Source organism: Astatotilapia calliptera, chromosome 23, assembly GCF_964374335.1.
Source record: "Astatotilapia calliptera chromosome 23, fAstCal68.1, whole genome shotgun sequence".
NCBI lineage: Eukaryota > Metazoa > Chordata > Actinopteri > Cichliformes > Cichlidae > Astatotilapia > Astatotilapia calliptera.
The window spans coordinates 10060661-10082693 of record NC_137443.1 but is presented as its reverse complement, the minus strand read 5'-3'; the positions used below and the strand labels follow the sequence as shown (position 1 = coordinate 10082693).

Here is a 22033-nt window from a genome sequence, read left to right as displayed (position 1 = left end):
GAGATCTTTACAACATTATTAGCACAGGGAAACTTTGAGTTTGTAAAAGAGCAGAAAAAGACTTTTATATAATTTCTTCTGCTTTTTTGTTAAAAAACACAAAAACCTAATGAAAACATGGTGTGTCTAACATGAATATTTCCAATAATACACAATCCCCTTTGTGTAGTAATATCAATAGTATTTAATACTACTACTACTAATTTTTCAGACTGAACTGACACGATATATACTGAATTATGATGCCAGAGATGTTGCTTTTCTAGCTGATGGCCTTGTATTACATGTTTTCATTGTTCATGTATAAAATCTGGATTTTACATACTTGACTTAAAAGAGCAAAACAAATAAACTTGTATACAGTGTAATATTAAAGCTCTTTGCCCTGTATTGCACAAGCCTTGGGCTCTCAGCACCCAGTTGCCTGCGCTCCATAATTATTGACAGGTTTGATGTACTCAGTGAGTGGAAAGTATGGGGAAATTGGAGTTTCAGTTGTCTACCCCGAGGCTGATGACTGTAATGGAAAGATTAAAAGGAGTGGTCACATCACCCACCCTGTGCCAAAATACTAGCTGTTCCGTCACAGCTACCACCTCGCTGTTTATTCCAATCACCTCCAGTTTATGTTCTACCAGTGACGTTAAATAGATTATAGAGGATTCACTTATTTAAAGACTGGAGCTAAATCTCTGCAGGTTATTTTTAGATTGTCCAAGGATAACAACAAAAGCGACAGCTTGATTCACTAGAGGCATCTAATTGAAGTAAGTCACTTTTGCCATGTGGGACAGTGCAGTGTAGCAGAGCAGCTGGTCTGTTAGACACTCAATAGGTCAGCTGAGTGTTGTCAGTACTCACCCCATTCACTTTCATCTGTTGTACCAAGACCTGCTGCACCAAGAAGCTCCCTGCACAGCTCCATCATGTCTCTACGGCTTCTGCCTGCTATCATTATGGACAATGACGAGGACGATGATAGTAACTTCACAAAATGGATGAGCAGTTACTGGGGTCACGGACCAGACGCTGTACATTCCAGAGAAAGAAAACACAGTTTCAGAAGGCCTTCAAAAACACAAGTTGATAGACGAGCATCACTCCCGACTGCGGTAAGGACCGGCTGCACTTCACGTATGTGTTCAGCTCTGCAGCATTCGACTTGATGCATGCACTGACATTTAAACAGCAGCAAAACACTTTTAACAAACATTTTTTGCAGTTTCTCTTGTCCAGTTTTACACCACATATGGACAGCATGCTTGTACACTTGACACTATAAACATCTTAAATTTTATTCTGTATAGCCCTTCATTGATAATTGGAGGGAAAATAAAATATATGCACTCTCTGATGAATGTATTTCACTATACTAATTAAAGGCCAGTTTAATAAATATAATAAAGTACATTTATCAGACAGTATACTTTCTATGTATTTCTTTAAAAGCAGCTCAGGGTGTTAGAAAGATCCCATACCTTCACTGACTGCAAATATCACTGCATGGAATATTTATAAAACACAGAGTTTTATTTTCTCTGAAAAAGACAAAATATGGACTATGACAGCAGAATAATGCACATGTATGTTTTACAAGCTGGTATGAGAACTAATTAAATATTAAAGCTTCCGAACAAAAAGCCTCTAGTAGTGTGCAAACTGTTGTTTTGGTAAATTTCCCCATGAAAGCCTGCAAAGTACGAAATTATTGATGCTCTAAGTGAGTTGTTTTCTATTACTTTACATCAGAGCGATCAAACACTGCAAATGCCGTGCCACGTGCTGAGCTGTTCACAGTCTCATTAGGAAAAACAGTATATTTCTATAATGAATACAGACCAGTCTGGTGTTTGTGTTGTAGCTGTGTCTGTGTAGGTCTGTAGGAAAATTATTTTTTCCAGCTAAAAATGCCTTCACATCTGATATCATTTTCTTATATAAACAATGTTTTTAAGTCATGGGCTGCCGCATGCCAAAGCTCTTACACATATTCTTCATTCAATAGCGTTCCAACTCTTCCATAACCTCTGGCTATGTGGATGTTTAGCAAAAAATAGAGGTACAACTTAAAGCAGCAAACAAGCAGAAGAGCAACCAACATGAATGGCGCACAATTTAGTGATTTGTATTTTTTATTAATAACACAGAACAGGGTAACTTATCTATCAGCATAGTCAAGTGTCATGGCCTGTGTGGTGAATAGTGGTGCTTACTTTATAGTTTTCTGGTATATTTTCATTAGTGTGATGACAAATTTCATAGGAGTTAAGCGAAAACTAAAGGATGGAAGGAGCCAAAGAAACTCTTTCTAATCTAAAGCAGGTGATAAGAGTCACAAAAGTGTAAGTGCACACATATAAAGTGGTCTCTCTGTGGAAGAAAAGAAACTTACAAGCAAGTAGTTTACAGACAACACTGGGTGAGCACAATCAGTTCTCATCATGAAGGAAGCACTGACAAATGCAAAAAAACAAATGTAGTAGCATAGTGTAACCTTTCACTAATAATCAGAAGAAGTGCTGTTTAAACTGAAGCCTGCAGTTCCCCGTATGCTCTGTTTTTAAGCAAGCAAATAGAGAAGTAATGCACAGATTCTTGGTCTGATAGTGGAACTATTGGTCAGTATATTTAAAATAACAATTTTGCTGAAAGCCTATGCTATATAAGTTTATTCTGGGAAATAAAGAAATTCTCATTCAAATAACAACTATTCTGAATATTTTTAGCCTTTCTTCATACTACATTTATCTTTTAAAATGCAGCAAATGCAAAAATGGTGTCACAGATGAGCCCATGACGTTACTAAATGTTCCAGGACGTTTATCAGTCAACAAGGCGGGCAGCTACAAATAGCAATGTTTGTCCTATAACAGTTAAAACTAGCAACATCAACATAACAAGCCACTTCCTTGCACCGCAAAACAAAAAAAGCTTCTTGCAAATACCATAAAAACATAGTATATATATATAAAAGATGTAATTAACCCCTATGACCGTTCTTTTTTTGAAGTCCTGTTTGAAGCTTAAAGTTTGAAATTTTGGCTGGTGAGATCGAGGTTTATGAAATCGAAGTGAGGGGTTGATCCAAAGAAAAAATACACTGCACATATAAAAACGTTTGACTCCTAAAGTAGCTACACCCTAAAGCGGTGGTAGGCGATTAATTCAAAATTGAAGAACCTGCTCAGTTAAAGAAGTCTTGACAGTACTAACTGAGATAGTAGATCAACAGAAAATCTGACATATTAAGGTGCATCAGCGTTGACTGCACTTTTCACACCTTTACACATATTTTGACCTATTTAAAGTAACATTTATCACATTGTTTAGTTTCTTTAAACAGAAAAAATCACATTGTCACAGATCTCTCATGTTATTTTTTTTCCTCAAATTTAAAGTCAAAGGAACATCTAGACATCGTATTTTTTTCCTCAGCAGCAGTAATAAAGTTAAGTAGAACCAGAAATAACTTCTGGGGTTGTAGAATGTCAGCCTGTGTCTAGTGCATCGCTATTTAAAGCTCCCATTAAGAGTTAAACCTTGGTTTAGTAATGAGTGCTCCAGAAATACATCATTTGAAGAGAACAGTTCAGTAGTTACAGATTTACAAGTCTAGCCAAACACTGAAATTCATCTGTACCTTCACCTTTGATGTTTTACTGGAGTTGCATTATCAGATTATTGCTGTTGTGTAAATATATATTTACGTTCTGTCCTGAGTCTAGAGTCAAACTATATATAGGTAGCTGCTTTGCCAACATGTTACTTAAGGATATTAGCGAGTGAGTGTTTAACCCCATTGACAGACATAAGGCAGACATGGTTGTCTCTCTAGTTTAATCTTCTTACAACTCCGCCTCACTATTAGAGGGAATATGACACAATAATTTTACTCTCAAGTGTTGTTACGTGGTGTAATAACACTTATCGTTGTGTTCTTAATCCTCAGTCACAGTTAGATGTCATGAAGTTAAACAGGTTTCATGCGGCTACAATGGCGCCCACTCCCAGCCACGTCAAATCAAGAGAGGATAAGGGGGAAACCAGGGTCCACCAGAAGCTTCGCCGTGCCTCTGCAGATGACAACATCCGCGCTAAGACTGCGATCGCAGAGAATCGCATCACCACCATCCCAGAGCTCACAGAGACACTTGAGAAGAGGCTCTGTCTAAATGATAAGAAGACCACGTCTCTGGTGAGCAGGAGGACTTATAACATTAACTAAACGAACGATAAATGGTCCTTACAGATTTTTACCTTCTCATAGTGTTATAGATGACCGAAGGACGATCAGACTTGATGGTCTTTCTCCTCCTCATATAAAATTACGAAGCCCGTAAAAATTAAGGAGCCTGAAACGCTGCATTACTTTTATGTGCTGCCAAAGACAAAGCTGTGAATTACATAACCTACAAATACCCACATAATTAACTGGTCTTGAATGCACACAAGGACCTTGAAGTTTTCTTTTTCTTCTATTGTCCATGCTTTTTGTCGGCATACTAAAGAATATAGTTGTGAATGCATGTTTAATCCTTTTTCATTTTTATACCTGATTTTTCTTGGAACAAAATTTTTTGTCAAGCCCTGTTAAAACTCATTGTCAGGGGTTTAATGTTAATGAAACGGTGTTTCTGTATCTTTGTGGTGTCACAGGAAATCAATAAAAAGAACGTGATACATAACATACACAGTGCAAATAACATTTACAGCTTATCATAACTTTGTGAAAAATTATATCTTTATTTATTAGTTTACTGAAATTAAATGGAGCTCCTTCACTTTGGTATATAAGTTACATATATGAAGTTCCTGTCACTTAATCTCCCACTGATGCAATAATACAGGTTTATTATTTTTATAAATACATAAGTTATTGAAATCTTGGTCAGATGTTGTTTCTTTTTCTCACAGAAGAAGGACGATACGTTGTGCCTGATCTGTCATGAGGACATGCGTAAGAATGGGAGGGGAGTGCCACATTGTACACACCGCTTTCATAAAGAGGTAAGAGAACCTGCACACGTCAGATCTACTGCATGACCTCTGTCTACACTGTGTTCCCTAAAATCCCTGCAAGTCAGACACCAGATCTCTGATGCATGATATCAGCCTGTTCCCTGACATGCATGATGTGAACTGGAATGAAAACACAATGCCTGCAGCAGAAACTTATCCCTGTAGATGCATGGAGTACACTGAACAGCCTGAGGTCCCAGGAACTGGATACTTACTCATTATGATGTTTCCATCTGGTGGGTGCTGAAGGCAGCTCGGAGGTTAGAGCAGTGTCGGCCCCGAAGCAGCAGTGAAGCAGCTGTTTTACAGGGGAGGAAGCTCTATGAGGAGAGGAGGAGGTCTGCAGATGGACAGATTTCCACGGAGAAGGAGCAGCACACACTCCATCGTCAACATTCCCTGAGGAGACATCGCTGATATTGTTTTCAAGAAGGGGAAAATGCATGATTTGCAGTGAAAACATCAGGATTTCTCCTGAACTTTTACTACGATGTGACACTGAAAAATCAGGGCCTCAAATCCCCTCTGGGCCAGAGTTTTAGGTCACTTTTGGAATAATTGCAACTTCTTCTCTTCAGTGTGCAAACACAGAGTTAAAAATGTTTGAAAAGGGTTAGAGTTAGAAAAAAAAAATTGAGACCGAGTTTAAAGGTTTGAACTCAAAGTTTTCTGCTTTAAAACCTCAGTATGACAAACTGTACTGCACCATGACTATGTAAACAGGGGTGTTGCTAAAGTGTTGGCTTGGGGCCTGAAATTTATTAGGTCCACCTGGTGCCCCAGCTTAATCTTTATTATATAAATGCAAACATGAGTGAAAATAACAGGGGGATGTAAGGTGTCCAGTTACATTTTTGCTGTAAAAACACTGTGGTACTCCTCAATACATTATTGTAAATATAACTATGTTATATAATGTTATATAATATGATAATACACACTAAAAGCTCTTCTGCTCAGTTATGGATGTATGACTCCCCCATGACATGCCTCACAGTGGTTTGATCCACTGCTTGTTGTTTCCTGACTCTAGTGCTGCATTCTGCAAATTTTGGCATTGATTCAATACTAACTAAATACAGGGCCAGTATTACCGATACCATTTAACCAATGAAAGCAGCTTATGTATTGAAGATGAGATGAAGTATCATCAATATACAAAGTCTGAACACACTTTAATGAAATCACTGTGATTTTTCCTTTCACCAAAACAATTCAGCTGTGTGCCTGTTTCTAAAGCACTTTGGATCGGTTTATGTTGGATCAGTTTATGTTGTTTAAATAAATAAAGTAGGCATGACGGCCAGCACAAAAAGTTTCAGGGATTTTTCACTATTGTTTTTCACACATTTCACTATTGGTTAGAAACAAAGTATCAATCCTATTGCTCTAGTATCGATTCAACACTAGTACCAGCATTGGTATCCATGGATACAAGTCTGGTCAAAGTTAAAATCACCATAACTCAGTGGATTTTCAAACAATTTTCAAGTGGTTTCGTTTGGCATTTTTTTCTGATTTCATTTGGTGTTTTCTCCTTTTCTGTGCTCTACACCACCCTTACTGGTTCTTGGGTCCCTCTGTGCCAAAACCATATAAAATTTCCTGGAAACGCCTCTGTATGTAACGGTCATTGTATTCAGTTATTAGACTTACAGCACGTTATTGGATGAGAAGATACCTCTATGATTATACTAATTAAATGGTTTTAAATATCACTTTAGAATAAATATACTTTATAATCAATAGAGAATATTTACAGTTTATAAAAGCATTTCATCAGAACTACAGTGAGTCACTTTATATACTGTTGAATCTGTTGACAATCAGAACTTGTAAACATGTTAACATTTTGTCAAAGTGAATATAATAAAAGTCAATAAAAAGCAAGGCACCACATTATTAACTGTAAAGAAATTTATTTAAAACCTTCTTTGACTCGTAGCCTTTGAAACAGAGAAAGCTGCTCAAATAGGCAGCAACACTGTCCCTTCCAGCTAAGGGTTAGGGTCTGTGAACGTAGATCCTGTTGCTCATGCATCAACATGTTGGAAATGACCTCCTGGCATCAGTTGAAAATATCAATGACTGCATAAATGATACATGATACAGATCATAGCAACAATGATGCAATGGTGTGTTTTAAAATGTGTTTCAGTGCATGGAGCAGTGGCTATGGAGGAAAAGGAACTGTCCCACATGCCGTGTCTACGTATCCATGCTAAAGCCCCTCTATTGGCCTTCTTGTCGCACCACCGTCCCATAATGGTCCTGCACCTACACTTGAAATGTCTGCATGTATATGTGACCCCAAGACCTCCTCCTCTCCATCTCCACGCCTCGTTCTTTCTGCATGAACACCCTCTGCAAAACTGTCTTCTGTCCCTGAAGGAAGCAGGAAATGAGAGTGAGGATATCTCATGTGAGAGACACGAGCTGTCATTGGACGGTGATTATTTATATAAGAGCTCTTGTAAATTAATGCACTATCAGGGGAGGATTAGTCTTTCTTGTTCTTATTTTGTTTTTGTCCAAAAATGATTCTAAACAATTTCTAATGACATGCAGTTAGGTGGAGCAAATATCCTCAAAACTGACAATATTTTTTGGTAATGAACAAAATAATCTGCCTGAATTCTGCTCAGTTTGTGGTTGAGGTTGAATATTTCCAAGTTCTGAAGTTGAACTTAGATATAAAATCACATCATGAAATATAAACAAACAACTCATAAATTAGTCTTCTTACAGCAGGTAGCATATGAATGTGTGCATCAGTAGCAGTCGAATTTCAGGGCTCATAAGACCTCCCATCTGAGTTCCACTGAGCACATCTTTGGCAAGCTGTTTCCCCTCAGTTTAAAGCTTTTAAATGTTAAAAGTTTAATGCTAAGCTGACTAGTTTCTGACTTTGGTTTTATATTTAGCACAGAAATATGGGGAACGTAAATATTTTCCCAAAACCATTCATACACACAAATATTCTATATATTTTTTGACAACATTTGACTGACATCTTATAATAATCACAAGTTCCTGATATAGTTTTAATTAAAAATCTTGAAAACAGTCTTAAAAAAAGCTGAAAACTACAGAGAATCAGCTCTAAGACAGGTGACAAATTAAAGGAAAACCATCAAAACCAGTGACCCACGCACTGAAGGGGTCCAGTGGCTATGTTTTGGTGCACTGATTTGAGTCCAGACAGCGTCACTGTATAGCGATACAAACTTTGTCTGACTGGTTACTTTTATGCTACAATGAAAGATGCCACCTTCTACTCGACACAAGGGGTTACTGAATGCTTTTATTACTCAGAACATGATTTTAAGTTAAGCAGTGCTGTACACCATATGAGAGAATGTCTTTTGGAATGATAATGTTTCAGAGGCTTCAGTCGGTGCTAAGGTGCATTAGAATTGCTCTGTCAGCACATGGCAGCTCAATACCTTATTGAGAAGCATGAAGTTGATTTTCCTTCTTTGTCACCTGTCAGTATGGGTTTTTTGCATATTCTGCAGAAGGTGGTTGGTGTATTTCAGTCAATGCTGATTACCCAGTAGAGAAATTTCAACAGCTGCACTAGCAATAGCTCTGCTCTGCTATTTTGAAGGATTGAGCATGCACATTTATTTATTGCCTGCATTCACAATGCTTTCTCTTAAGTAACAAAACTCCTCCCCTGCATCAGTGTCATATCTTATCGTACATCTGCACCGTCTTCCTGCCTTACCCAATTAGCTTTTGTTTTGCATGTAAAGGTTTTTGCGTGTGACTTCTATTCGATCATTTTCAAACATCTCTCTTGTGCCGTGTGTTTTGCACTTCCATGTGAGAAGTTTACAGTATGTACACAAAGTCCAACTAAAAAGAGCTGGCCTATGTATATATTTCAAATCAAATCAAATCAAATCACTTTTTATTGTCACATCACATGTGCAGGCACACTGGCACAGCACATGCGAGTGAAATTCTTGTGTGCGAGCCCCACAAGCAACAGAGATGTGCAAACACAACAACACAAACGAGCAAAATACAAGAATGGCCAACCTGAAACTAATAATATGTACAATATATAATAGTGTATTTAGCCATGTAAATATGCAGTTATATAAAGGATAGCTCTGTAGTTAATGAAAATTAGAATGCAATTTTAAAATGCTGCTATAGCAGTTCATTTAACCAGCAAATGCTCATAACTACCATTAGATTTATGCACAAAGACACAAAACCTTTGCACTCTGCAGAACAGTTAAAGGCTGTTGGGTTCAGTATGCTTACACCACGGAGATTATGTGTTTAATTACATTTTCCAACCTTGTGCTTAAAAAGCTGAAGAACTTTTTATGACTCTCAGCAGCACCAACTTCCAGCTGCTGTGTTCACTGTTTCCATTTCACTGTTGTTGTTGTTTTTGCACTCTTGAATAAAAACACAATGAAATGAGTGAAACACCTGTTCTGTATCTCTTTGTTTATCTCTTGATCCCTTTTGTTGTTTCCTTATTCTATCCGCCTTACCCAGGTTAATGAAACAAGTAAAAACAAGTGTTCAGGTAGTTAGGTTTTTCTCCTCTGGTTATTTTCTGTTTTACTTTGAAGGGTTGTTTTCTGTCCATCTTTCCCTGACCCTTTGATTGTTGTAACCTTCTAAGTATGCTCGCCTGTGTCTCATCCTCCTCTGCCAGTTATCCCAAGTGTCAGTGTTGCTCCTTTCTGAGCTGCCTGCTTGATTCACCTGAGTTTACGATTTTGATCTTCACACTGAGCAACCAAATGTGACGCACAAAGTTTCTTATCTAATATGCCAAATATCTATATCTTGATGTTGCCTAGAAACCACCTAGTAAAATGAGTTTATTTCCTCTAACGTTATGCACCTACAACACTTCATAAATGCATCATATCATTTTAATCTCACAGCCACCAGCATGAAGAGGGTAAATAATAGTAAAGCAAGGCCATGTGCTTGTACAGAAAGTTTTTCTTAACTGTTGGTTAGCTGGATGTGTTAACCTTAATTACATATAATGTAATGGTTAACACCAGCTACAACATTAAAGTGCTATAATGAATAATTATGGCCCAGTACTATAATTGATAACTCTGCATAATAAGTTCTCTTCTTTCTTTCAAAGCCCCTGGTACTCCTACGGAAGAGGATTAGGGCCACTGGAAAAAAAAATCTGAGAAAAAAGTCAGAATTCTGACTTTTTTTCTCAGAATTCAGGAAAAGAAGAAGAAAAAAGACGTGCCCACTTTTTTTTCCCAGTGGCCCTAATCCTCTTCCGTATACTCCCCTATGTCGCCCCACTGAAAAAAAAATCTTGGAGACGCTCCTACGTGGCCAGTCGTTTCCTTCATGAACATTCACGACTTTCTACTTTTTTCCTCTATTGTAACTTAAACTGTGTGGACTGGTTGGAGACAATTAAGCGAGTAAAACGAGACTTGGTCAAGAAACCTCCTGCCTGAGGATGAGGAAGTCTTCCAGCTGTGGTGTACGTGCTGGAAATCTTGTCCCGGCCCAGCCAGGCCTGCCCTGGCACGACGGAAAGTAGCGGTTTTCCCAGAGTGAGGAGGGACCGAGCCGTGCACGAGCAGGCGGAGTGAAAGTGCACACGTGGACACCTGAGATTGACGTTACCTCCAACCAATGACCGCACAGACAGGTGACGCAAGCTCACACTCATCCAATGGGAGGGTTTGATAAGAGAAAAGCTCGAAGTGTTTAGAGTAGGGGAGGAAAAAAGGGTTGTGAAACGGATCTGGTCTGGATCCTGCTGGGATTCCGACTCGGAGAAGATGTTTACTTCTTGTGTCTAGGCTATAAGAGAGAGACCCATATTCTTTTCCAAAAGAAAAAAAAAGATTTTATGCGATTGGGGGGCAAAGTGAAGATGCGTTAAAAAATTTCTTCCCCTTTTCTGTCTGAATACTTCCACTAACTTTTGATCTTCGGAGAAAAACAAACTTGGGTAAGAGACCCTCTCTTTTCCTCTCACAGTAAAGAAAATCAAGCCTACTGTGTCATGTGTAGATAAAATGTAAAGCCAGGTCAAGAAAGAAAGAAAGAAAGAAAGAAAGGAAGGAAGAAAGGAAGGAAGGGGAAAAAAGATTAGGAAGGTCTCCATCGAGAATTATGTACAAGACATCGGGTGGCCGTTTAGACAATGTTGCTGAGTGATTTCACGATTTAACTTCCACAACACTGTTTCATCTCCTGAAGCTAAAATAAACTACTTTAAAAAGAAAAAAAACTACTAAAAAAAAAAAGAAAGTTCTGATTCTGTCAAACGACTGTTTCCATTTTTTTTCTTTTTCTTTTTGTAGACCTCAAGACATCACTGTCCTCAAAGTTTACGTTCAGGAGAGATAAATCAGAGTAATTTAACTTCAGATTGGCTTGGAAATTTAAACTTGCTAAAACGTTTAGTATAAACCCTTAGAGTGAAGTATCACATATTGTAGGTTCACAAATGTGATGCAGACTCTACTTATTCAGTAATGTCTATATTTAATTTTGGCTTGATCTAGAATATTGTTAATCTTACAGTGGATGAGACGGGATCAGTGGTGGTATGCACCATGCTACATTTACTCAAAAACTTACAGAAAAACCTACTTTATTGAAGTGTGCACCCTTTCTAATTAGCTCAGCTGAAGTTTTTTTTGTTTGCTTGTTTGTTTTTTGTTATATTTTTAATAGCAAAACTCAAACAGGAACACCCTTTGAAGACAGCTGCCTCCCAGACATCCCAGCCTCAAACATATGCACCAAAACCTCTTCATGCTCATAGTTTTGACCAATTCACAGAATAGAAATCATATTTGTACTTGTGGCGAACACTTTTACTACACCACTCCCACCATGTTGGTGTAATAAAAGCATACTTTATTTTATTTTACGTCGTTGTCATAAAAACGGTCTGGCGCAGATGACTAGTGTTTGTGGCTAAACTAAATCAGCCAAAACACTGAATCAGCCAAACACTGATGAATCCTCTAGTGGCTCTTGAGTGCCATGGAGACTGGAGTGTTTTCCTCAGTCTGGAGAGGCTGCACCCCCAAAAGACTGTCGGACACAGATGAGCTGGGTTTAACATCTCAATCGGTTTCTATTGAGTGTCCTCCTTCAAAGGTTTCCTCTGTTGCCGAGCAGAATATTGCCGGTCATCTCCATCACAAAGGACAGTACAGCCATGTGCCTTTTTCTTATTCTCTGCCTGCTATTCATACCACTCCAGCTTTGCTCTCACTTTACAAAGTGCAGTCATTACCTAAGAGCACTGCAGTCAAACACTTTAAAAAGCTTTCTTTCTTTAATTAAATATGAAGCCTTATGAATTTATAGAAGTCGGAGACAATATCATTATGTTTACCATTCCAGTACCTCTGATCACATAAGTAACATTTTAAGTTAATATGATAAAATTGTTCCAAAGTCTTGTTTTAATGATAATATGAACTATGTTGGACTATATCAAGCTTGGTAAATGATGTAAATTGTTTCTCATTTTGACATGTTTCTCAATATAATGACGTATTGACTGCTTTTCATGCTTTTTCCTGCCTTTTGAAAAAGGAGAATATCAAATTCTGAGTTTTATTTTTTAGATAAGTCTGCAAGTTTTCCTATTAACCTTTTGTTTGACCTAGAAACATAATTTAACTTGACACAATAGACATAGTTTCCACGTCTGAAAAGGGAAATTATTGAGCCTGCATTCTTTCTAATAACCAGCAGGGGGTGGTGATTCTGTTTTCAAAAATATATTTTGGTGCATAATAGACTATTAAAATAATCTTGGTCTTTTTCACCCTTTGACCTCAGTAAAACCTTTACATATGGGTTATAAGCTCAGGCTCTAGTTTCAGCTCTTCTTGAATACAACAGGGTGTTCCTTTTGTAAATGATGGTCCCCGTTAGTCTTTCATTCAGTCTCTGATAATGACCAACTGAGATCGTGTGAGTGAAAGTAATTGTTAAGAAACTGGCCAGACAAAGACTTCAGCAGTCCACATAAGTCGGTGCAGGTTTAATGATATTTAGTCATTATCAAGAGGATCCTATACTCAGTGTTAGATGCTGCTGCAGTCTTTGCAAACAAAGTGCTTTTTCTGGAGTGCATGTTAAGAAATGGGTTTCTATTTTTGCACGTAAACTCCTAACAGGCCTCCTCCCACAGCTAGACGCACTTCTGCTGAGCTCAGCTGGAGGACGGTCGCCAACACACACGCTAATCATGTTTGATTACGCTGTTTAACTAAATTATGGGCACTGTTGCACTTTTTTCCCTTTTCTTTTATCCACTTATTCCAGTTGTGCTAAAAATAGATCTTGTCTACTCTTCAGATGATAAGTTAGGTTAAATTATTGTTTGTTTCAAGTCATATCTGGCTGATTTAAATAAACATGTTAGTAGTGGGAAGAAGTGCTTTTGTAATATGTACTTCTAATTCCATGAAGTACCTAATCTGTTTCTCTAGGTGTTGAGAGGTATCATGGGCAGCTTCAGAGGCCACGCTCTCCCTGGGACCTTCTTCCTTGTTGCCGGGATTTGGTGGACGGTAAAGTACTCGATTTGGCATGCCACGCGTAGGAACAAGGGTATTGGTTCTACTCGTCTGGCTAGCAGAGCCTCACAGCGACGGCTGGAGATCATTGAGAGCTCAGTCATACTCTTTTTCTCCCTTGTTGGTAAGCGTGTCCAAAAAGCTTCTTAATGCATCCATATATCAGATATAACTAGCAAGACTCTTCTCGAGTAAATCCAAGACAAATCAGGGCTTTAATTAAGGAGATGTGCGTGTTTCCTCTGATGTGGTGCTTTCAGGGATGTTGGCAGAACAGTTTGGATCGGGTGGACCGAAGCTTCAGTTGTACGACTTCGTAGAGAAACACTGGGACCATCTGCACAGCTGGCACCACGCCACCATGTACTTGTTCTTTGGGCTCTTTGCAACAGTGTCTCTGATTATCCACACCACAGAAGCGGCACCACTGGCACTGGATCGGTTAATGCTGGCAATTGCTTTCTTTAATGAAGGTAAGAAGAATAAAATGTAATCATTGTCTTTGAGATCCTTTGATATCCTTTTTATTTCAAGCCAGTGCTTCAGGGCAGATCGCTTACTAATAAGTTAATCAGTTTAATCCTTGGTTCCTTCAAAGTCTAAACAATACTATTCTCGAAGATAGTCTTACATCTAAAACACAAAAAAATCCTCCATTAGTGTTTGGCCAAGCTTTATATTGAGGGGTTTATGAATGTGCGCCATTATATCCACCTTTATTATCCATCGCTGTAATTGTAGATGGACTGTTTTCACTGCTTCTGCCGTATGTTCCCATACAACAGACCAACTTTCATACTCTGATCTTTTTTTTTTAATTCAGGTTTTTATTTACAACTTGTTGCCTGTCTGTACATTTTCCAATAAACTTGTATAAATACATTTCTTGTTAATCAAATTGAGTTCCTTCCATTCAAAGGTCATTTTAAGTGTACCCTGTGGGGTTAATTAAGCCTAATTTAAACCAAGCACAGATAGGACTTTCTGCATTTTTACAGCATTTTGAGTCAATTATTTTCGCACTGTTTGAATTTAAGACAATCTGTGGCGATGGCTTGGGATAAATATTTGAAGTTTAGATGCAGTTTAACTGATCAAGACAAACACATTTACCTACATTACCAGCTTTTTGTTCTCTGCAGGATTTCTTTTTCTCTACCACCTCCATGGCAGGAGCATGCTGGATGTCCACGTGCATCTGCTCCTTCTGTACGCGGTCTTTGGAGAGACTCTTGTTGCCTTCCTGGAGATCTTTCACCGAGGCAACATCATTCTGGAGCTGCTGCGGTGCACGCTAACGGTGGTTCAGGGGACCTGGTTCTGGGAGGTAAATCTGAATGTGGCTTTATGAGCAGATGTTTATGTTTGCTGATTTATAGTTACTCCCAATGTTTTCTCCTCTAAACCACAGGTTGGTTTTGTGCTGTACCCGCCCCGCGGCCCCGAGTGGGACTTGAAAGATCCCAACAATATGATGTTCATTACCATGTGTTACTCCTGGCACCTCGCCTTCGCCATGCTTATAGTGAGCGTGCTCTATTGCATCGTCAGCTGGTAAGAACCTGCTCCACAAAAGACAATCCAATAAGACATCCCATTGTGATTTAGATATATTCAAAGAATTGGAAATGCATTTTTTTTTGTCTTATTTAGCACATAAGGCTTTAAATTGGCCATAGGTGCAGATATAACCAGATACAAGGAGAACAAACCTCTGATTCATATTTAATCAAATTTGGTTTTTGCCACTATTTCACCATAAAATCCAAGAGAGAAAATGTGTAATAAATGTGTTTTTGCTGCTCAAGAATGTAGATTTAAAAAACAGTGTTCCCTCGTTTATCGCAGGTGTTATGTTCTAAAAATAACCCACGAAAGGTGAAATCCGCGAAGTAGGGAACTTTATTTTTTACAATTATTATAGATGTTTTAAGGCTGTAAAAAAACCCTCACTACACACTTTATACACTTTTCTCAGACAGGCATCGACATTTTGACGCGCTTCTCTCTTGTTTAAACACTCTCAAAGTTCAAACCTTCGTAGAAAAATAAGTCCAGTATTATAGAATGAAACCAAAGATCAAACCCTGTTTTCAAGTCCAGAACATGTGAATAGAGCAGCTGCGAGACAATTCAACATTAATGAATTAATGATACGGAAGTAGAGGAAGCAAGAAGAAGGAATTGAGTGAAGTTTTACTCATCTGACTGTTTGGTTTACTTAATGCTCCTTATAATCCTTTGACGTAGACACTGTTGTGTTTGTTGTCTTCTGCTAGCGAAGATTTATGTAGATTTGACAGGCTGAACGAATTCTGTACTGTATAAAAGACACAGCACGAGATTGATTGAAAATGGTCTATAGCCGATCAGGACGCAGAACACATTGCGCTGTTTAAAAAAATAAATAAATGAAAAATTGCACCCCCGAAAAAATCCGCAAAACAGCGAGGCCGCGAAAAGTGAACCGCAATATAGCGAGGGACCACTGTAACACATCAATTAAAAAAAACAAACAAAAAGAAAACCTTTGGATTTCAAAAGTTATACATTTAATTTTAGTTCCAATCATTAGCCCTAGTGCATACCTATAGGGACAAAAATGTACTGTATTTTTCTATATCTGATAGACACTTGTTTATTTATCCTGGAGACCTGCACAGTTTACAATATGTGTGATTCTCGTGTTTGTTGTTATTTTCCTCTTGAAGTGCGGTTCGCTCCAGACTGAAGAAGACTCCTCCAGTGGAAATGGGACTTCTGAAAGCAAGAGAGCGAGATCCAGAGTCTGAGGATGAGCTTATGTGAGGAAGACTGTTGTGCATCTACGTTGTGGCTCATGAACATTATAGAACAATCAGGGATAAAACGCTCAAATTTCCAGGAGCAGAATAAGAAGCAAGGCACACAGATGTGGAAACTGATGTGGATACGGAACCTTAACCTTAGAAATGCGTCTCTACCTCTGCCTTAATTAACCAGCTGTACAACATTTTAAACGTACTTTTGTTATTACCTCCTCCAGAGAAGCTTTATGATTTGTTCAGTTTATTTTTCAGCAGGATTACTGGACAGAACTCTTGTGGCTTGGCAAAATTTGTGACTGCATATATATAAACTATAAAAATATGTGCATCGCCACCTGGATCCAGAAGGTTTTGAATCATTTACCATTGCAAGAGAACAAGACTGGATGTTTCACAACATCACAGCTACAAAATACAGTTTTAATAATAAATATCAAAAGATAACATCTTTTGTGAAAATATAAATTAATCTGGATGCAGAGAGTCGGTTCATGCAAGGTGCGGAGGGGATTACCTACCTTAGTGGAGGTATGCAGTCACAAGCTGCTCTTATTTATTTTACAGCAATATAATTTTCATATACTCTGTCATATCTTTGTTACTACTTTGCGCATTCAATATAAATGAAAAGCTTTTAATGGATTTCATGCTTTACTTTTGACTTGCTAAACTTCTTCCACAGTTTGGTATTCAGTAGTGCTATTTTGTGGTGAAAACGTCACTGCATCATCATGTGTATTACTTGAAAGCACTAGTTGTACATTTTATATTGTTTCATGTTAGCAAGTGACTCAAACCAAGTGTCAAACTATAAAAAGAAAAATAAAATTGTTCAAACAGTAAATTTTTTTTAATTTTATTTAATTCCTATCATTTCCTTCACACCTTGCATAACATTATAGCTAGTATGTAAGTGTTTACAATGTGCTACTCAATACAGAATTTATGGTAGCCTCTATGATCAAATTTTACTTTTTTATATGTTTTAAAGTTGGTTCTCTTTATTCATGTATCCATAATCACCATCATCTATCAGTGGCTCTCAGACAGGGTCATTGAAATGATCAATTAATTTGCGACAAATTATTATAAAGGTGACAGCAAAGGATGTGGTTTCTACCAATAAAGGGAAGTTACTGTGTCCTTTGCTCTCAGCCCCATTCTCTTGTTGATAAGATTGTAGAACATAAAGTTTCCCCTGTCTGAGCTGGTTGAAAACTTCCAGGATTAAAGTTTCAGTAGTGTCTAATAGTTCAAATACTAAGACTACTACTAGCCCTAAAATGCCTGAGAACCCCTGATTTTTAGAACACAATCACATTAATACCAAATGATCAGTCCTAATAAAGTGCTTGTGCAGATTTATTTTTGTCAGGGCAGGGCAACACAAAACATCTGTTGACAAGAGGGATAAACAAAGATGTTCTGTTTTGACAAGATTAAACACTCGGTCTTGAAAAAAGTGGGCCTCTGTGTGACAGTCTTTGCACATTTAATGGAGGTATGATAAGCAGTTCGGTTAAAATACTACGAAAAACGCAAAAGGTGCTTTATTTGATTATTTCTATCAATTCATTCAGAAATGCAAGAGAGGTGTAACAATTTATTTCTACCACTAACTAGTAGAAATAAATTGTTTTAAGCCCAGCTTTACAAAGTAAAGAAGTGAATTATATACGATGGACCAAACCACTTTGTTTTGATTCCCCGGGGAATCAAAACAATTATTTAACTTGTATAGTTATTTTTACAGTTTTAAGAGAAAACTTGTTATCTCCGAAAAAAATAAATAAAAGTGGTGTCTGGACCCTCTTGTTCACTCATGGCTGTACTGGGTGGTGCGTTTAAATTTTTCTAACACTGAGTCACGTCTGGGAAAAAACTGATCAGAGTGAGACGTCTTTGCTGCTGTTCCGGTTCAGGTGTGACGATGAAGTGACCCACCTGGCCAGGTAAGGTACTGGCAGCTCATCCGGCTCTCCCTCTGCTGGCATGTGACGCTGTTGTCCATTCACACAGATCTGAGAAAACCCGGCAAAGTTCCTATCAGTTCAGGAAACAACTATAATTCTTCACCAATTAAGCCGAATTTTAAAGCTCCTCGGGCATGGATAAATTAAAGTCGGTTCTGAGCGGTGAGGAGGCGCGCAGAGATGACCGGAACATTATACAGGTAAAGCCTTAATCCCATCTTTCACTGTTGTGGCTAGTAATCTCAGCTGGATCATTAATCGATCGTTTATTCAATCTCTACTAATGCAGCAAATGAACCAAGCTTCGACTTTAGGCTGGGGCACACGTATAAAGGGATTCATCGCCTGCTTCGTGGTGGGAGCTGCATGCACAGTTCTGGTAAGAATTTAATTTCTGTGTTTTTTGTTTTTGTTTTTTCTACGACAATATTCAGTCGCTCTCCACAACGAGGAAGAGCTCAGAGAAAGCTGGTGTTGCCCTACTGGTTCTTCTTGCTCTGAGGAATGCTGAAGATGTGATGCTCTTTCATTTGGCGACACTGCCTAGTCCCTCCTTAAAGTGAGGCTTATAAAACATGACGTGTGATCCACCTGCATTCACGTGTGTCTTGCAGGGAGTGTGTGTGCTCTTCCTCCCCAAGATTGGGATCACTCTCTTTATTGTCTTTTACACATTTGGCAACATATGTGCTCTGTGCAGGTTAGTGATGAAAAAAATACCTTGAAATGGGAAGCTTATTTTGCATGTTTTACACACTTAATACATGCTTTTCTTTCTTGCACATTTCACTGTGTCCAATAGCACAATGTTTCTGATGGGCCCAATGAAGCAGCTGAAAAGGATGTGTGACAAAACAAGAGCGCTGGCTACTACCCTTATGTTGGTAAGTGCAAAAAATAAAAATAAAAAAATCAACCCCCAAAAGACAGAACATGTTACACAAACATGAGTGGACTGAGTTCAGTAAATTTAGATTCATTGCAAAAAAAATTCTGTTTTCCTTAAGAGTTCAAGAGCTGGTTAAAGGTGAAAGGATTGCATAACACAGCTTTCTGCTTAGAGGATTGCATGACAACACCAAGCTAGAGTTCAGAAAACTTGGTTGTGGATGGACTGACAAAAATCAGACCCTGATGTGCAAACGTCTCTCTTTAAAACTACAATATTTGCTGTGATGGAAGATTTGCTCTCAGAATGTCCCACAGCAGGTGCAATTAGGTTACCATCCTCTTTCTTTCAGTGCTCAGTATGCAAATATTTAAACTACATGTAGGTAAATAATTAAATCAGACACTAATGTGACACCTGTGTTGTAGATCTGAAGATTTTCTCAGCTTTAATGTGGTTATGAGCATGGCCATGTCGCCTATGTAATGCCCAAGCATCATACTTTGCAGTTCTGACATATACAACTGGAAGCAAGGGTATTATAGTTAACTAACAGGCCCTAAGAGATGTTAGTGCAAGTGAGGGAGGTCATCACTGGGCTGAAACAAAACAACATCAGATAGAAACCAAAAACTTTAGGGATAGCCAAATGAGCAAACTGGTAGAGTCATAAAAAGAAGGAATGCACTGACTCGCTCAGCAAAACCAAAAAGCCTAAGGGAAGACCACAGAAAATATAAGACAGATGAAACCAGGATGACCTTGTACCAGAATGAATGGAAAGGAAAAGAAGGAGAGAAACTGCTCATGATCTGAAGTGTACCACATTATCTGTAAAACATGATGGAGGCGATGTTATTGCATGGGCATGTATGGCTGCTAGTGCAACTTGGTTACTGGTGTTTATTGATGATGTGACTGTTGATAGAAGTTGCGGGATGACCTGTGAAGTGTGCAGGGGTATAAACTGACCAGACTGCACTTCACAGTGCAAATAGACCCAAAGCAAACTGCACACTAACCCAACAGTTTCTCAGGAAAAGAAATGAGAAAATCAATAGAGCATGCTTTTCAGTTATTAACTACATAACTGAATGCAGAAAGACTCACAAACTAGGAGTAAATAAAGGCAGCAGAAGTAAAGGTCTAGCACAGCAAGACATTTGGTAATATCCATGGTTTCTAGACTTTAAGCAGTCAATGATTTTTATCAAAGTATTAAACAATCCTTATATTTACAACTATGTTAGTTTGTACAGTTAATGTGAGAGCCTAAAAATGAGGGTCTGTGTCCAAAAAATAGCTGTACTTCAAAAACAGTTTACACAGACTTTTGTTAAAACCCTTCAAATTAAAGCTAAAAGTCTCTCTGTCATTGCTTTAGACTTGTCTCGTTCTGACTCTCTGTGCGGCTTTCTGGGTGAGTGAGCCTCCAAAAAATACTTATGATCACTTCTAACTTTATCTGTTTATCTGTTGGATTAATGTCAGTGTTTGATCCCAATCTCTCTCTTTTTTTCTCACAGTGGAAGAACTTTGGACTTGCTTTGTTGTTTGTTATCTTGCAAGTCTTGTCATTTACCTGGTGAGTCTCTACATATCTAATTAATTTTTTTTTTCAGTCTTAAATTGTTTTTTGTTACATAAAATGTGTGTGTTTTCAGGTACAGCTTGTCATACATCCCATGTGTGAGGTTTGTAGATTTTGCTCCATTTATTCAAATCTTCTGTATAAATAATCAGAAAAAAGTGGTGTTCAAAGCCTAAATGTCTGGTTTATGTTCTTTACCTTCCAGAGAAGCAATCATGAGGATGCTGGCCATGTGCATGAAATAGGCCATGTGTGTTTGCGGTGAAGGTTCAGCTTGGATGAAGTGTTGAAGAATGGGGCAGGTCTCTTACTGAAGTTGCTAAAATTGGCTCCTTTAGAGAGTCTCTGGCCCTTCCTGCTGCTCAGACATTTGTTTATAGGTGAAAAAGAAGCAAATTTTCTATTTATCTTTCTCAGTTGTGCTTCATTGATTGATTGATTAATTTTTGGTGACCACTCAAATTTAACCAGTTTATAATGATTGTAGACTTTGTTTGTAATATGTGTAAATATCTGTAATAAATCAGTATTTTAAACTTTTTAAATTTGTTGTTGTTGATTTTTGTTTTCATCTTGCTCAGAAAAAATCTATTTTTATTAAAAGTTCTTATGGTCTTAAATTGTGTTGGTATTTGAATGTGAAGCTCAAATAGTTAATCAGGGTATGAACAGGTCCTGTTAATATTATAATATGCAAAATGTATTTTTTTAAATGGTGAATTTTTAGTTATCAGGAATTATCTCTCATTTAGTATAAGTTTATATTTTTGGTTCTTGCACTTATTTTTACATCTATTTGTGGAGCTTTTAAGACCTTTTCTTATTATTTTGTTTCTAGGGAGCCTTTTTTGTAAAGGCTTTTTGTTGGACATTGGCTTCCTTTTCGCTCATTTTCAGTCCAGTCCTCGAACCCGTCCATTTAAAGAGGAATGTCTTTTGTTTTCTGAGGTCATGAGTAATTCAAGCATAAAAAAGACCCCGGGCTTCAGAGATTAACCAGTGTGACTTCTAGCAAAGAAAGCACCATTAAATTTTATTATCAGGCACTTAGTTACTAGCGACCTGTCACAAAAAGCCAAAGTTTGTAAAATGTGCAAATTCTTAATCGTTTCTAGAATTTAAAAACAGTTTTCCCCGTATATTCTGTAGTTGCATTTATGTTTGCATATATTTCCCGTTTT

The 22033-nt window shown here is 37.9% G+C and overlaps 3 protein-coding genes across 6 annotated transcripts; all 3 read left to right on the top strand.

Moving 5' to 3' along the window:
* The first annotated feature begins 786 nt into the window (after positions 1–786).
* On the top strand, positions 787–7435 carry lnp1 (leukemia NUP98 fusion partner 1). 2 transcript variants are annotated; one of them, XM_026160243.2, is made up of 4 exons: positions 787–1112; positions 3950–4195; positions 4915–5007; positions 7178–7435. In XM_026160243.2, exons 1-4 carry the CDS (start codon positions 927–929, stop codon positions 7283–7285), a joined length of 633 nt encoding a protein of 210 aa, XP_026016028.1. In that variant the 5' UTR covers positions 787–926; the 3' UTR covers positions 7286–7435. The 2 variants fall into 2 exon arrangements, with proteins under 2 accessions (XP_026016028.1, XP_026016026.1); XM_026160241.2 differs by lacking the exon at positions 7178–7435 and adding an exon at positions 5269–5765.
* A 2942-nt stretch (positions 7436–10377) lies between these two features.
* On the top strand, positions 10378–17243 carry tmem45a (transmembrane protein 45a). 2 transcript variants are annotated; one of them, XM_026160116.2, is made up of 6 exons: positions 10378–10687; positions 13506–13716; positions 13853–14065; positions 14735–14919; positions 15004–15146; positions 16304–17243. In XM_026160116.2, exons 2-6 carry the CDS (start codon positions 13521–13523, stop codon positions 16398–16400), a joined length of 834 nt encoding a protein of 277 aa, XP_026015901.1. In that variant the 5' UTR covers positions 10378–10687; positions 13506–13520; the 3' UTR covers positions 16401–17243. The 2 variants fall into 2 exon arrangements, with proteins under 2 accessions (XP_026015901.1, XP_026015900.1); XM_026160115.2 differs by lacking the exon at positions 10378–10687 and adding an exon at positions 10760–10993.
* Positions 17244–18238: 995 nt separating this feature from the next.
* sft2d2a (SFT2 domain containing 2a) lies at positions 18239–21397 on the top strand. 2 transcript variants are annotated; one of them, XM_026159218.2, is made up of 9 exons: positions 18239–18351; positions 18419–18572; positions 18662–18751; positions 18987–19072; positions 19175–19256; positions 20646–20681; positions 20788–20846; positions 20926–20955; positions 21058–21397. In XM_026159218.2, exons 2-9 carry the CDS (start codon positions 18507–18509, stop codon positions 21095–21097), a joined length of 489 nt encoding a protein of 162 aa, XP_026015003.1. In that variant the 5' UTR covers positions 18239–18351; positions 18419–18506; the 3' UTR covers positions 21098–21397. The 2 variants fall into 2 exon arrangements, with proteins under 2 accessions (XP_026015003.1, XP_080152898.1); XM_080296772.1 differs by lacking the exon at positions 18239–18351 and having other exon boundaries at positions 18364–18572.
* The last annotated feature ends 636 nt before the right edge of the window (positions 21398–22033 follow it).

Excerpts from the sequence above, each read along its gene's own strand:
- lnp1 (XM_026160241.2), top strand. The coding sequence starts at position 927 with ATGTCTCTACGGCTTCTGCCTGCTATCATTATGGACAATGACGAGGAC. Across the intron at positions 1,113-3,949 it reads GAGCATCACTCCCGACTGCG|TCACAGTTAGATGTCATGAA; the intron begins GTAAGGACCGGC and ends CTTAATCCTCAG. Across the intron at positions 4,196-4,914 it reads ATAAGAAGACCACGTCTCTG|AAGAAGGACGATACGTTGTG; the intron begins GTGAGCAGGAGG and ends TTTTTCTCACAG.
- tmem45a (XM_026160116.2), top strand. The coding sequence starts at position 13,521 with ATGGGCAGCTTCAGAGGCCACGCTCTCCCTGGGACCTTCTTCCTTGTT. Across the intron at positions 14,066-14,734 it reads AATTGCTTTCTTTAATGAAG|GATTTCTTTTTCTCTACCAC; the intron begins GTAAGAAGAATA and ends TGTTCTCTGCAG. Across the intron at positions 15,147-16,303 it reads CTCTATTGCATCGTCAGCTG|TGCGGTTCGCTCCAGACTGA; the intron begins GTAAGAACCTGC and ends TTCCTCTTGAAG.
- sft2d2a (XM_026159218.2), top strand. The coding sequence starts at position 18,507 with ATGGATAAATTAAAGTCGGTTCTGAGCGGTGAGGAGGCGCGCAGAGAT. Across the intron at positions 18,752-18,986 it reads GAGCTGCATGCACAGTTCTG|GGAGTGTGTGTGCTCTTCCT; the intron begins GTAAGAATTTAA and ends TGTGTCTTGCAG. Across the intron at positions 20,956-21,057 it reads TCATACATCCCATGTGTGAG|AGAAGCAATCATGAGGATGC; the intron begins GTTTGTAGATTT and ends TTTACCTTCCAG.